Source organism: Rhinichthys klamathensis, unplaced genomic scaffold (genome assembly GCF_029890125.1).
Source record: "Rhinichthys klamathensis goyatoka isolate OS25496 unplaced genomic scaffold, OSU_Roscu_1.1 h1tg000269l_1, whole genome shotgun sequence".
NCBI lineage: Eukaryota > Metazoa > Chordata > Actinopteri > Cypriniformes > Leuciscidae > Rhinichthys > Rhinichthys klamathensis.
Window position 1 is genome coordinate 749,365 of NW_026606789.1, and position 16,242 is coordinate 765,606.

The 16,242-nt window shown below is 36.6% G+C and overlaps 2 protein-coding genes across 6 annotated transcripts in view; both read right to left on the reverse strand.

Annotated features, from left to right (window-relative positions):
• The window catches only part of fmnl3 (formin-like 3), a 52,811-nt gene extending 51,656 nt beyond the window's left edge, over positions 1–1,155 (reverse strand). For all 5 annotated transcript variants that reach the window (XM_056268016.1, XM_056268015.1, XM_056268014.1 and 2 more), the window contains exon 1: positions 578–1,155. In XM_056268016.1, coding sequence (XP_056123991.1) covers positions 578–691 — 114 coding nt within the window. In that variant the 5' untranslated portion in view covers positions 692–1,155. The remainder of the gene's footprint in view (positions 1–577) is intronic.
• Positions 1,156–2,470: 1,315 nt separating this feature from the next.
• esyt1a (extended synaptotagmin-like protein 1a) lies at positions 2,471–15,117 on the reverse strand. Its single transcript, XM_056268011.1, has 31 exons — positions 14,595–15,117; positions 12,080–12,121; positions 11,055–11,189; positions 10,831–10,904; positions 10,314–10,386; positions 10,143–10,232; positions 9,993–10,048; positions 9,576–9,696; positions 9,163–9,339; positions 8,734–8,816; positions 8,389–8,437; positions 8,122–8,211; positions 7,931–8,032; positions 7,752–7,823; positions 7,558–7,644; positions 6,762–6,911; positions 6,528–6,686; positions 6,267–6,443; positions 5,983–6,065; positions 5,155–5,203; positions 4,976–5,065; positions 4,793–4,888; positions 4,571–4,642; positions 4,400–4,486; positions 4,135–4,281; positions 3,480–3,601; positions 3,254–3,352; positions 2,953–3,084; positions 2,769–2,874; positions 2,629–2,678; positions 2,471–2,545 (listed from the first exon to the last, which is right to left on the reverse strand). Exons 1-31 carry the CDS (start codon positions 14,931–14,933, stop codon positions 2,518–2,520), a joined length of 3,237 nt encoding a protein of 1,078 aa, XP_056123986.1. The 5' UTR covers positions 14,934–15,117; the 3' UTR covers positions 2,471–2,517.
• Between the last annotated feature and the right edge of the window lie 1,125 nt (positions 15,118–16,242).

A 16,242-nucleotide genomic window follows, 5' to 3' on the forward strand; every position in this document is an offset into this window, starting at 1 on the left:
AAATGCAGCGCTCTGTGAGGAGATGAATTACATTACATCCCTCACAAAATTACACTCTTTAACTGTATGTCATTTTACCAAAGAAAACGTTTGGGATGTAAAGTGACTTTTGTGTATGTGTCTTTCACCCTCGTGCGAAATATCACATCATTTGTCAGCGCTCGTGAAGCTTCAGAGACAAAAGGACTGAGGAGAAGCGTGCGAGTAACAAAATGGGGGTGGCAGTGAAACATTTGAGAAAGTCATAAAGCTGCTGACATACGGAACATATCAGAGAAATGTCAACACGTCTCTTTAGCTCGTCTAAGCGTTGTGATTATCACTGTAAAGTTTGAGATATGCCAAGCAATCAATAGGAACACTGGATGAAAACAATAATAGTTACTTTAAATGAAGGAAACGCTAACATTATGATTTAATGTAAATACACGGTGTAAATTATTTTAAGATAAAGTGAAAATAAACTTAATATAAATATTTTAAATGCATAAGAAAAGTTTGAAATATATTTTTTAAACGTAAACCACACTACACTCTATATTTATACACGTAACTAACTGTTGCATAGCCTACTCACCAAAACTATGGCAAATCTTTCTTCCAGCTCTGTTGGGTCAGGCATTGGAACTTTCAAGGGCATGATATGATGCTTCATCTCAGACTGCCCGTCCACGCTCTCAATATTCCCCATATTTACTTTTATAAAGTGATGCAGGATTCAGATGCGCTGTGTCTAATTCAGTCTTTGCCTCCCGGCGTCCTTTATAAATCCAATATACATCCAATACGTGCGATCACATTCCACTTTTGTTTTGTTAAAAAACTAAAAAGAAAAAAAGTGATCCTTTTCAGAACCGATTCCTAATTTGGACGAATCTTAAATAATGATGAGATCATGTAAATCATGTAAGTGAATAAAAATCCCAAAAGTATTACTTTGCTGTCCTCTTGAAAAGTATTGTATTGCAGATGTCTGGACAATCCATGTCAAGCAGTCAGTCCTCTTAATTCTTCTTTATTATGTGGTCTCTCTTCTCTTGTCTATGCTGTAGAGTTTTTGTTTATTTTGTGGGATCCCGATTAGTGCTCATCTGTGAACTCACTGCGTCCACAATGAAAGCTTTCGACATGCGAGATGCGAGTGATCCCACCCTCTAACTAACTAGTATACAAACTGCACATCGCTAGCGTAGATGAATGGCTGGGGTTTTCCGTTCTCTCTGTCGCCACCTGCCCACGGAAGCTGGAACTACAGCATTACTAATTGGGAATCCCAGTAGCCCCCGCTGTGGCATTTTAATGACTTCATTCAGGACTATTTGGTGATAGCGAAGCATACTGCTTTTTTTTTTTTTCATATAGTGATCAAACATCGAATGCCACAACTGTATTTCTGAACATTATTACTGAACTAATTTTGAATAAAGAAATATATGTTTTTATAAATGTACTAAATGCATGTTAAAACATCTAACAATAAAGCACATGTCTTTTAAGTGCAAATGGCATATTTATTAAAACTGCAATACAGGGTCAGAATAATAGGGTGCAGAAGCACTACATTTCAAAGTAAAAAAAGTAAAAAAAAACTTCATTTTTCTCCCTACACCTGTTTATTCAAGTGTCTTTCTCATCAGAAACTAAATCTTTACTGCAAGACACAATTCAAGCATTTTTTGTAACATTTTTGACCAACGTCTCTCAGAGACTCATTGGCACTTAAAATTTAAATATTCATGCTACCTTTTGGTTCAAACGTATACGCAAAATATATTTTTTTAAATCTTTGGGAAAGTACAGACTTTGCACAGTGATTGAAACTTTTTTGATATGTGTAAAATGAATTGTCAACTCACAAACATGAAGCAAAAATATGTGAAACACAACGATATAAAGAAGTGCTCAGATAATAACTAAACAAAACCCTTGTCATGCCTTAGATTTCAAAGAGGAAACAATACAAAATTTTCCTTTCATCTGGGCTTCTTCATAGACTTTCTTTTTTTTAAATAAGAAATACAGAATACTAATATTTAGCAATTTGGTTATTTTGAAATGCATGATGTGGATCTAAGCAATTCCAAAAGTATTTTTTGTTTAAATGTTGGAATGAAATGTAATAAACAACACTGAAAAATCACAGCTGAACAGAAGCTCCAACTTCCCATTGCTGCATTCTCAATGGCCCATAAAGTGCAGGAGCTCATTAAAACATAGAAGCTACAAATTAAATACTTAAAAATGTAACATTTCTCCAACAAGCTGTCATGTTGACTCAAGGTGGCATCCTCGTAGCCTTCTTGTGCGAACATTCTTTATGATGGGAATCAAGCAAGTTATATTTTGGGTCAAAGCTAGTTGCACAGCAAGATACAATCTTAGTCCTTACACCGTCAAACTCAGGACACTCTGTTTTAGGAACACTCCGACCCCCTGCTAGTGTCGGAATAAGTAAACATCCGTGAAATCGACCTTCACTTCAAACGACTGCGAATAAAGTCAACATGGGAAGGCCATTCAGTTGGTCTCATTTGACAAGTCAAACCTGAAATGATACAAATAAGAATAGATGTAAGCAAACACTGTAATCCCAGAGTAATCTACAGTGAACAACAGTATAGCACATACCACTGTGATACTCCTGTCTTGAGATCCAGCTGACTCAAGTCTATCTGAAGCTGAAACAGAATGGCGATTGAAATCGAGTCATTTTAAGAGGGTCTATAATGTTTGTGGTGTTGTTATCTGACACGTCACGTGATGAATACCTTGCCAAGAAGCTCTTTTTCACGACTCATGAAGGAAACGCTGTTCTTGACAGACACTTCAAGATGTTTCTGCTTTGCTTCTTCAAGTGGCATGTCAAAATCAAATCTGTAGGAGAGCGTGAAAGATGGTTAACCTTTGACTCTGTGTATCATCAGATAATGATTTAATGATGTTCTTACTAACCTCTCATTGAACTCAGGTTTAAGGCTTTTCTTCTTAACACTGGTCTTCCTTTTGGTGTTCCGGTTCTTGTCCGGAAGCAGAATGAATGAGATGTAAGTGTCTGGAGGATCCTTAGAATAGGATGCCAAGTTCCTGTGCAAGAATACAGAATTATTAAAACAAACTGAGGAACATAACCAGTAATAAGGCTCTTTTTTTCTCCTTTAATATACATTAGTCGTTATTTTTTGTTTTGAGAAAAATAAAAATTTATGTAATAATCATTTTTTTAAATAATTTGTGGTACTTGTGTGATTCCTACCTGCAGGCATGGATGGTTATAACCAATCGGTTCTCCTCAGATGAGTAGGCAACAGAGAGCTTCATCTGGGCATTCCCGGATGAACTGGCATCCTCACCTCTGTATTTGCATCCATCCACAAACATAAACCAATACATATGTCAAGGTCAGTTACTTTTTTGCCTCTACCTATGAATGAATACTAACCTACGGTTGCAAATTAAATATAGCTCCTTTTGTGTCTCACCCTTGGGCGGGCACACTTCTGTGTCGGAGCTCACGATTGGCTGCAGCAGCCGCCTCTCCTCTGGGGATCACATGACTAGCATCCTCCGCATCACTACATTGTGCCAGCTTGCTGTCTAGGAGCTGATAAACAGGTAAGATGTTTTTATTTTATACATACTGTCAAAAAGTTTGGGGTAAGTAACATTGATTATAATATGAAATGGTTCTTGAGCACAAAGTCAGCATATTAGAATGATTTCTGAAGGATCATGTGACACTGAAGACTGGAGTGATGATACTGAAAATTCAGCTTTTCTATACTGTTCTATACTGATTCTATAATTCTATACTGAAAAATAGAGAAAACAGTATTTAATATAATATAATATAATGTTTTTGGTTACGTTTATTCAAGTGTCTTTCTCATCAGGAACTAATTCTTTACTGCAAGACACAACCCAAGCATTTTATTTTTCCATTTTCTATATAATACAATATAATATAATATAATATAATGTAATAATGTTTTGGTTAAATACATGAAGAATTGGTGAGCATGTGTTTAATTACATGAATAGAACACACTATATGGCAAAAAAAAAGTATGTGGATGTTGCTGAATGTAAATGTGTCCTGCTGCTCAGCACATGTTGAAAATATGTGTGATTTCTAACCTTGAGTTCAGCTCTCAACAGAATCTGACTCTCAGGCATGGCTCCATCCAGACTGAACCAGCGGTCCAGCACCAGATCCTTCTCATTCAGAAGCTCCCTCAGTGGAAGCACAAGTGAACCCAGAGGCTGACCCCAGCTGTGAGAGAGCTACACACACCAAACTCATAAAATACACTCCAGAGCAGAACAAATTATGTCAATATTGTCCTTCAGACATAAATGCACACCTTAAAATCAATATTTATTGTAAAATGCAGCTTCTCACTTTGACTACAAGTGTGTCATCTGTTGGATTATGGATCAGGAAATTAAAAGCTTCATCCCACTGTGGAGAAGTCGAGCGATTGAAAACCTAGAAGGGGAAAAATGATCCCTTGTGAGTCTTTGATATTTTAATAACATCAGCATAAATGACCCATGATTTAAGGGGCCTTACTTTGGTCCGGTAGGATATGTTTTTGAACGACACTTCTGCTCCCGCCATTGGCTCTTTCCCGCTCTTTTTTAACTGTGAACAACATTACATTTTTTAATGCTGGGTGCTGCTAATATATTCATACAGTTCATTGTAACGAAGTCAATGCTAACTACTGGCTATGGCAAATTAAGTAGTGACGAAATAAATTAAATATTTTAAAGAAAATAAAATTAAGCTTACAGGCAGACCATGTGCTCTTTCGATATATACAAAAAGAAGTGCAACAGAGGGAACCGTTTTATTCAGGTAAGACTGACGATAGTTGTAACGTAGAATCTGGATACAAAAATCACAAAACCAATCAACAAAATGTTAATATTTAATGAATTCAGATGAACATTAAAAGCATATATAAACTGTTACCTGTTCAAGTCTGGTTGGATCTGAAACTTTAGGCACCCATTCCAACACAAGGTGAAGTCGTCCAGATTTCACATCATTCAGAGTATACCACTGTATGAGGAAGCCGGCATAAATAAACAAGCATACAACCAGATATAGAAAACACTTAAAAACAAACAAACATGCACTGAGAGGCTTACCTGATCAGTAAACTGAGCACTGATGAGGTCTCTGAGACTTACTTTAACCCTGCAAGCAGATATTAAACAATACTGATATTCATCAAAAGAAGAACTGATACTCTAGATACACTGGCCAAAATATTATAACACACACAACACAATCTTACCTGCCACTTTGAAACAAATCAGAGATTATCACTAGCATATTCTTAACACAAATGTACACTTGCATTGTATTTATCTTATTTTATCTCATTCACTACCCTTAAAAGCATCTGTCCTCAGACCATAACCATAACATGATTTGTCATACAAATTGTAAAAGCAATTGTTTCAAATTTTTAAATAATCGCCCTCATTTTAATAAGGTCCTGTTATTAGCTAGTGGCACCAAAACGTACTACATGTGTGATATCCACAGTGAGTCAAAGGAAGGAAAAAACACATTTTGTGCAAAAATGAAAGCAGGATATTGCACTAAAACAATGCAGTTCGAAAGTTTAGGGTCAGTAAGTTTTTATTTATTTATAGCAATTCATACTTTTATTCGGTTAGTGACAATACAGATATTTATAATATTACAAATGATATCAATTTCAAGTTTCTATTTCTATTTTATAACAAAAAATTCACAACATCACTGTTTTTACTGTATTTTATTATTAAACAGATGCAGACTTGGTGAGCATAAGAGACTTCTTTCAATACAATTAAAAAATATTTTTCCAACCTCAAACTTTGAACAGAAGTCTAATTTTCCCCCCCATTATTACTCAAGAATCAGTCAAATCAAGCTAAACTACAGCATAACATTCTAAAAGCAGAAGAGGAAGGCTGTTGTCTCACCTGCCAAGGAAGTCGTCCTGGTCAATGTCTTTATCATAAAGGTCAAACTCCACCTCCTGACCTGGGAGCGGGGTCAAGATCACCTACAGTACAAGCAGGCAGGTGTGCATTACTTTTGCATATACCCTTTGCAGTTTGCAGAGACGAAAATAAATGTTTGAACATGCCTGCAGCAGTGGAGGAATGAAGCAACTATTAAAGCAGAAATCAAGATGGAATCCTTCTGTTTTGAGAAAGAAGCCATATCCCTCCATGTTGCACACAAAATAAATCAGCATGCATACCTCATTAAGTTCGTTCCAGGTGGGGTTGAGGTTCTCTTTGATGACCTGACTCTTGAAGGCTATTCCTCCCACTCGGATCTTCACATATGGGTCACTCTTTCCCTTTACCATGCCACCCATTAAATTGTCCTTAGCGATAAGACTCTGGGCTTCCACCAAGTGGATCCGCAGAACACCCTATATTGACAATTACAAATATTGATAACTTTAAGTCGGTATTTTTTTTTTTTTTCAAAGTTCTACACTTCTCTAAAGGCTCACCTCAGAAGCAAAATTGCTGTCTGGACTAGTGTGCTCGGGACGTTTTAAAGTAGGGGTCACATTTGTTGCCCCTGGAGATACTTCTGATTCAACATCTCCATCTCCGGGGAATGGAGACACAGGTGTGGTAAGGATGGCTTCTTCATTTAGCCACAACACCTGAAACCAACATCATAGAACTCCTGCATCATGTGTCCTCAAAGTTTTTAATCATTAAATATCAATCAATCCTACCCTCAGCATAACTGTGATGTAGATACGGCTGGCCGGTCCAGACTTTTCTAGCTGAAACCACTGATCCATAGAGAGCTCAGCGCTGGAGAGCAAACGGGACATGGGGATAGACAGAGTACCCAGAGTCAAAGCCCTGTCATCATCTTTTACCTGGAACAGGTGGAAGCAAAGATAAACACAATTACAGTGAAGAAATGGGTGTTAACATAAATATATACAATTAAAGTGCCCCTATTATGCTGTTTTAAAGGTTCCTCATTTTGTTTTGGAATCTCCTACAATAGGTTTATATGCATCCAAGGTCAAAAAATGCTTTAGTTTTCTCATTGCACAGCAGTATCATCGCTTTTCTCGCAGTGTCTGAAACAGTTCGGTGAACGATTCGGCCTCTCCAAACCCCTTCTTTCTGAGAGCCTACTCTGCTCTGATTGCTCAGACGGACCATCTGACCAATCAGAGCAGAGCTGAAAATATCTGAATTTCAGCTCAGGAGGCTTACTCAGCACTTGTACACGGTGAAACGAACAGCACAAAGCAGCGTCTTCTCGAAGGCCTCAGCTTCAACTACAGTGTTTGAGGGCTGGTCAAAGTAGAAGTTGTTCAGGGGCATCCAATGAAGACCACAGGGTGGCATTAAGCAGATTTATTACAAACTCTATTTATTGTTCACTTTGATCTTTGAAACTTTGCCGACATTTTACGTGCACTTTAAATAAGCACGGATATTATTGACGTTACATCATGAAAAACAATATTTAACAATATTTTACTATCACAGTGACTATACCTACTGTACCTGGATGTCAATATCTTGTTTGCGTGGGTCCTGAATAAAAAACGTAAAGGCATCCTCCCATACTGGATTATTAGTCCCATACACCGTCTGGATTATTAATAATGAGAGAATATATGTAATAGCGTGACTCCAAAATGTATAAATATGCCATAAATGTTTTCATGTGATGTATAATAAGAGTGATGACATCATACCCTGCTCTCTTTGGTGGTCTCCTGCACAGAAACCTGCACCATGGGGCTGGGGTCCTTGTTACCTTTTTTAAACTGAACAGAAATGCATTGTACTGAATAACGTCAACATCTAAAGCACTCTTTTAACAAAACAATAGATGTTGAAAGAAGGACAATAGTGGTTCAGGATACAAACTTACTGGTAGATCTTGTGCCCGGTCCAGATAAACAGTTAAAATGGCAGCAGAAGGAGGATCTGCTGTCTTACCAGATATCGTAATTTGTTTATTCCTCTCCAGCACCTGTATTTAATAAAAGGTTTAGTATGGAAATGAAAGGAGCAGAGCAGCAAATACACAGTTTTTTTACAGTCTATTAGGTAAGATCTTACTTCATTAAGGCGCTCTGCAGAGGGCAGCAGAGAGAGCCATTCTAGCTTGAGATGAACCTGACCAGATGTTGCGTCCTTTAAAGTGTACCACTAAAACCACAGGGAAAAAGCATTACATTACTATTATAAACAATACAGACTGCACTGCTGAAAGGGTGGTGAAATAAATATGATCGATAGACAGAACAATAATGGAAAGGTTTCTTGGTATAAGAAAAACATCTAAAATTATATATAAATAAAAGAAAGTCAGTGTAAAAGATGTACCTCATCTAAAAGAACTGCGTTCTTTACAATACCTAAATCCAGCTTCATTCTAAAAAGAAAATAATTCAGAGACAGGGGAACACAAAAAATAGGAAAGCATAGTTATTCTATTAATAAAGATTAATAAAATAAGAAATCAAAACGATGATATAAAAGGAATATATATATATATGTAAATAATTTGTTTATTTATAATCATATTAATCATGTTTAGATTATATTTTGATCATTTTATATTAATTATAAAATATACATATATATCATTGTATATATAAATAAGTATATATTGTATTTATATAATTATTAATTAGAATTTCATTTATAATCTGTAATATAAAATAATACCTCCCAAGAAAGTCATCCTGGTCAGGGTCTTTATCAAACACTTCCAGCTCCAGCTCCTGACCAGGTACTTCATGAACAATCACCTAACAAACACACAAACACATTGAGCATTGAGCAATTAACATGCTGACATCTTTAAGATTTGGAACAAATAATCTTGTAGCTGTTTTCTCTGAGCTTGTGCGTTTGCTCAATGCTCATCTGATCTCAGCACATGATAGTCACATCCTGCACTATCACATTTTGTTTTTGTTTTTTCTTGCTGTTTCCAGCAGTTACAACAGTCACTACACATACATCATATCTACATGGTGTTAGTAGCTTGAAAACCACAGCTTCCTTTTAACTCAGAAATGAGACACTTTTTTTTTTTAAGCACATAAACCACACTGATCACATGATACCCATACACATCTCTCTCTCTCTGACCTCGTACATCTCTCTCCACTGAGGATTAAGGTTGTTGTCCACGTGGTGAGAGGTAAAGGTCTGGGTTCCCACCCGTAGCACTGCATACGGATCAGACTTGCCAGATATCACCCCTTTCATGAAGTTATCCTTGGCAGCAAGGTTTTCTGCCTCCAGCAAGTGGATACGCACAATACCCTGTTGGAAAACGCAAAACAAGTGTAAGCAGAGTGCATGAGGCGTGTCTAAATTAGCATATGTAATTATGTAAATGAGAAACACGCCCTTGCAGTTCAACAATATGAAGCAGCTACACTGGACAAGCATGCATGATGAAACTATGGAGTATTAAAGTACATTCAGTGGATCATGAATAGTTCAAATAAGGAGGTTAATATAGTTAAATACTCCATTAGAACACAGTGAAGTGTTACCCGTGGGAGAGGGGAACGCAGCTGTGCTACGTGCAGGTTGGCCACCAAAGGCACAGTTAGACGATTGGGGAGAACCAGGAAAGAGGCGATTGCATCCATTATCATAGTGTCCGACATGGCACTGAAAATGAATGCAAGGGGTTCGTACAGAGGATGGAACACAAACAAAATACATTTAAAATATTTGACAGCATGGCTTCTGGGTGATTATAATGGGTTAAGCTATGATAAATATGAATGACTGCATTTTTCCATGCTTTATTTGAATAGAGGGAAGCAGATTGAATAATCAGACCAGTGCTCAACTGATTATCAATGAATGAAGCATATGAGAAGAAAGAGTTACAGTATTAACAGGTCCAGTGGAGTTGTGGTATAACCCAAAAGACAACGATGATACAAAACAAATGCACTCACTTCAAACCAGGTATGTCTAATAAATTGGTAAGGCCAGTCCAATTGATGTCAAGTGTCTATGGGGAATTGAAGTAGAAACAAAGACTTTGTAGTAAAATGGGGATTATTATGATGTGATATAGTAATTAAAATGGAAAATGCTTGACTAACAGGTCTGCGAATGAAGAACATGGTGACGGCTCCAACAAGAGGAACATCTCCAATTAGAGGTTCCAAGATCACCCTCAATTTTCCATGGAGCTATAGAAGGAGGGATACTGGTTTCAGTCAATGAGTCTTTTATCAGTTATCTTTAAGGAGTCCCATTGTCCTCTTCCTTACCTGAATGCCTTTCACTCCAGCTTTACAGAAGTACTTCTTTACCTCAACGTTAATCTCCACATCTCCAGCATAACTGCAAAACAGACCAAAAGTTTGAAATATGGCTGAAAGATTCACGACACTCCAAGACTTATTTTTTGGCCCAAAAGGTCTTGCAATGTTCCACATGACAGACATACACTTTAATATCACAGAGCCAGGAAATTATAAAAAATATTATAATTTAGTCAGAGCAGATAGCTTCATGGGCATATACATATATATATATATTATATATATACACTCACACACACACACACACACACATTTATATATATAATTTAAATGAAAAATAATCATAATATTTTTTAATATGTTTATAATATCAATGTAGTGTTTTAATATATTGAATATTTTATAAAATAATTTTATTTAAAAATACAATAAAATAGTTGATAAAAAAATACTATAAAATAAGATGCAGTCACAACTCCAAAGTTGAGAACCTGTTTCCTAAGAAAGAGACCAAAGACACTACCTGATATAAAGATCCAGTATCACCTGACGCTTATCATACTCAGTGTAGGCCTTCACCCCAACTACCTTCAGAGGCTGTTAAAAAAAACAATACATACAATTATGTTTAAACATCTTAGTCAATGGTCTGTGTTTAAAAAAATATCTCTGGCGGACAGCAATTATGAGAAATGTAAATATGAGAAACGCATGCAAATAACTTTTATCAGAAACAGATTTGTATACCCTGTCGCCCAAGTCAATTTTGGTGAAGCTGAGAGTTTGCAGATGAGCGCTGGTGGCTCGGATCGAAGGGGCAATAGTCTCCGCCAGCAGCTTTTCCAGATATTGTCCAATAAACGGCCAGGCCTGCTGCAATATCTATGAGCCAGGAGAGTTACAAACAATAAGAACCGGTGGAGACTCACAAAGATGACAAGTCAATGAAGACATTTTTGCTGACAAGGATATTATATAAATATGTAATGGGATATAATTTACTCCATGATATAAACAAACATTACATCATTACATTTGTTGAAACGATTCCAAACACATTAAGTCTAATTTGCCAGTCAAACCTCAGACGGAAACCTTAAGCACTTAGGAGGAAACCCCTATAGAGCAATTATTTTCTATATCAGACTGCTGCACTCAATAAACTCAATCCTTTTTAGATTGAGTATCAATAAAACTAGATAAAATAAAACAAAAATATGGTTAAATCAACATCACAAAACCTGCATCATAACAGACTCACATATAGGGTGTTTGCAAATGTCATCAATTCAAGTAATGTTTAAGAGTAGTGTGTGTTTGTAGTGAGCTATGAAAGCACATCCCACAATCCACCCTCCCATTCTCACTATCCAAACTTAAAAGGTTATTTGAGGCAAATTTTTGAAGCCTGAATCCTGACAACAAGCCTGGTGTGCAAGAATAATCTGTGAAATGTCTGTCCTGGTACTCTGAAAACAAAAGCTCTTATATGTGAACAGACTAATTAAATCTCAAAGCCAGTATTAATTATTTTTGTCTGTGGGTCCTTTATTCTAAAATAAGATCTATTACACCAGTGACAACAGAAACACCACTAACTTAATAGACATTACGCAGACTGGAGAGCTGCCTAACCGTTCAACTATTTATCTTCAGGCACTGAATTTGAAAACATACACAGAGTACAGTGCCCTCGGGGACACAGAGCAGAAATAATGAGAACAGCGGCTGCGGTCACATGCACATTTGTGTATTTGAACAGAGTTTAATACCTTGTTAATCCATTCAACCTTTTCCACATCAGGGAAGTTCACCTGTGGAAAAACAAGGAGTACACTTTGACTTCCGATGTCAACACGGGCTGTATAACAGATTGGTTTTACATGCTGTATGCAAGGAGACCTCTTATGTTGTACACTGTAAGTAAATACTGTGAAGGTCGGGAGCTGTTGTTAACAAAACACAGCCTTTTCCAGGGAAGAGATCAGCTGTGCATACACCGGAATATTAAGTTCTGTCAATTCTTGAAAATACTGTCATTCTTGCACACTTGTAAATGTTTAACAAAATCTATATGGCAATGGTAGATCATGATAGTAAGCAGAAAGAATCATAAGAGAGCATGTAAAAAGTATGGTGTGTTTATAAACAAGTATTCAGTGGCAAAGGAAACCTTGATTAAAGGTCATCTCTGACTTCATATTAAATGTTTAACTGTAAATAAGTAAATACATTCAAATAAATACAATTAAATAATAAAGGTTTAATCCTTGATCCTCTACATAAGTGATTCCCAACCAGGGACTTTGAGATATACATTTTTAATATCTAGAAAAATATATAATACATATTTACATATGCATAAATATATATTTAAAAACACCGGTGCTCTTTAAATTTAAACACATAATTTGTAATAGGATGTGGGTAGGTTTATACAAAAAAATAAGCATTGGTTAAATAAAGCCACACATGTACAAGCTACTGAGGTATGTGAGGAAAGTGGCACCACTGTTTCTCTGAGCACAGGTCAAACTTTTCCAAACAATTTTCAACTTCTTCATGTTTCCCATCACCCCCTCACCAAATTCTTGCTGCAAATGGCTCGTTTTGCCATTTTGCTGCTGGTGACTCAGTCCCATGAGATTGGATACTTCAATGCTCCAAATATAGCAAGGGCTGGTCTGACTTTGGAATGTAATGAAGTTAATGAGGGTCAGGCAAAGAAAGGAGTGAGGAGAGAAGAATATAAACATGAACTATATCAGAGAGGAATGTTTATGAAAGGGACAAAACTGTAAAAAAAAAATTATTGTCAGAAGTGGCTGAAAGCAGGTCTCACCATGATGTTGTTGTAATGCAGGGGCATGATCATGCATTCTCATGCATTCTGTTGCAATATTGTTATAAACACAGCACCAAAACTATGAGTTTATTGTAAACAAAAATCCAACAAACCTTTTGTATGAGTGAAGGCGAAGCCCACTTATCTCACTAGTAACAACTACTTTTTTTTACCTGTCATATATGTAGACTAGTCAGAATAGCTATTTAGCTACTTTATGATTCAATTAATAATCTTACTATTAAGAATAACATGTTACTACTACAAGCTGCAATACATATTAATAGTGCCTAATACACAGCCGTCTCTATTAAATTGCTGCTAGGAAACCTGGAATAGATACCAACAACTATTTTAATTTAACTAACTAAAGACTACTGTCACCCAGTTATTAGTAAAAACTGAAATAGGTAGGCCTACTACCAGCAACTGGAATGCATACTAGGCAGAAGTGGATAGTTAATATCTGAACTACAGGTCCTCATTAAAATTCAGTGGTAAATGTAATGGTTACCAGTCACAAATGGTAAGCCTATACTAACTAGTTAATGGGATAGTGACTAGTAGCAGCCTAGAAGGCCTATGTAGCCTACTAGTAGTATACTAATGAATATCTTACAAGAATGTATATGTCAGAAGTGAATAGTTTATATCTGAATTACAGATCTAAAATTCAATGGTAAATGCATTTGGTTAGCAGCAGTTCAAAATGGGATATTTACTTGTTAATGGGGTAGTGACCAGTAACAGGTAAATGTACTACCAGGTAACTTATACGTTTTAGTGACTAATTTATACAGGTCACTATTGGAACAAGTACTAGTATAATCTAGTATAATATTGGATAGCTTCTCTGGGAGACCTGATTCACAAATGACCATATGTGCCATTTAGTCTGTGCCATTTTGTCTTGATTTTATGTGTGGGTGAAATAATAAAATAAAATAAATAAATAAATAAAAATAAATCAATAGTTAAATTGTGAAATAGGAAAAGATACTCTAACTAGTCCTGGTAACTACTGGATTAGCTACTTAGTAATAACAAAAAATATGTACCAGTAGCCTAAAAAAAAGATGTTAAAGAAATATCTATAAATTGCATCAAGTGTGTAATTATGAGGGGAAATATTCACAGGTTGAAGAATGATGGGATTGTTTTCATAGCTAACAATTTGTACTGTAAAAGTAGGGGAACAAATAAAATCATACCACCAGTAACACGAAATCAGTCTGTCAGTGACACGAGAGTATCCATTAACTTTTAACGCTTGTTGTAAACACAAATAGGCCTAATAGCAAGAAATTGCATGATAAATACTGTCTTTCACTCTTTCTCTCTGCGCAAAGATGTTGCATTTGTTGCAGACCGTACGTTGTTGATGAACGGTTGACAACCAGTCCAGAATGATACCAATTATGGTACAAAAACACTTAACTTACCCATGCCGGTAAGTCCCGTTTACTTCGAAACACCCGTGTAGGGATTACATCCTGCTCATTCTCCAAAAGATACATCGCGCTTAACAGTCGCGCTTGTTTTCCATCGCGACTGTGTTTCCATCCCGTATAAGCCAGAAGACCGAGCAAAACTAAAAAGATGCTGAAACCGAAATATCCAGCCAGGTAGACTGGCAGTAAGGCAGCGACGCACTTTCCGAAGGACCAGAGAACTGACACGGCGTGTTTCCCAGCGGAGTGAGGCAGAGGCAAATCCGCAGCCTCCGGAGAGGCACCCGCTCTCGGCCCCGCATCATCAGATGACATCGGCTCTTTCGGCATCAAATCCTGTCTACTGTGAGCGCTAGACAATAACAACCAAGCAATACAGCTCAAAACTAGCGAGTGCTATACACGTACGATTAAATATGATCAGAAAATATATTATAATTTGTCATTCTGCGAAAAAAAAAACAGCACCAACGTCAGCTCCTTTGCAGCGGAAAGTTGTGGATTTTAGTTTGCCAAGAGAAGGGCGTGTAGGGGCGTGTTTTAAAGGCTTCAGCCCTTCTCGATTCTTGTTAAAACCACAGCAAGAACCTTAAAATGTCTGGGTGTGGGATAATACATATTTCACGAAGATACCAGTTGTAAACTCAGCCATTTTGACTGAAGCCCCGTTATGTTGTGCTGTGCGCTACAGATAATACTAAACGCGAAATCAGGGCGTTAAAAGATATATTTTTTGTAAAATACTGTACGTTAAAAATATTTATCCTCCAGCACACCTCTAAGCTGACGCGTGGGTGTTCTGTTTTATAGCACTGTCATGTGACAACCAATGCGGTGTGCTTTTGTACACGGCACGCTGAGCAGAAATTTACTTTTTTTTAATTAAGTGTAATGCAAACGAACATTTGTCAAAATTCGACTAAATTATGTGCTACCGGCAAAGCTGCAGTGCATTACAATCAAAATACACTGAATGCATTGCTAACTGTAAAGTTAGTCACCAAGTTTATGTTGGAATTTGTTGCGTAGCAACATAAACACATCACCGAGTTTGTTGCTACACAAAACCACAACTGAGATTTAATCTGTAGCCTACTAACGCAAGTTTCATGTATCTTAAATCAATGGCATTTTCTATTCAATCATACGCTTTCTACAATTACTCTGTCCAAAGATCAGAGGTAATATCAAGACCATAGACTGTAAAAGGTCAAGAAATACAGCTACCACTGCAGTCAACTATACCAGTGGTTCTCAACCTAGCAAGTGACCCAGTAGGGGGCCTCCATGTTTATACAATCATTAAAATAAGATACTTATTAGAAAAAATGTTGTAACTATTAAAAAAATAAAAATCATTGTGGATCTTAATCAACATTATAGATTCGACTACACTGACACTATCAGATGAGATCTGAACACTTGTTTTATGCAGAACTACTTCATAGATTTAATTTAATTGATCTACAGAACTGACTTCAGCTGACACCCTTTTCAGTCAAAAAATGAACTTTTAGCACCAGTCACTTAAAAGCTGCTTTGAATCAATATTGTAAAGCGCTATACAAAGGAGACCAATAGCCAGACCTTGAACAATAAGCCTGTAAGTGGCAGTTGTGTCTGAGGAGCTTCATGTTTA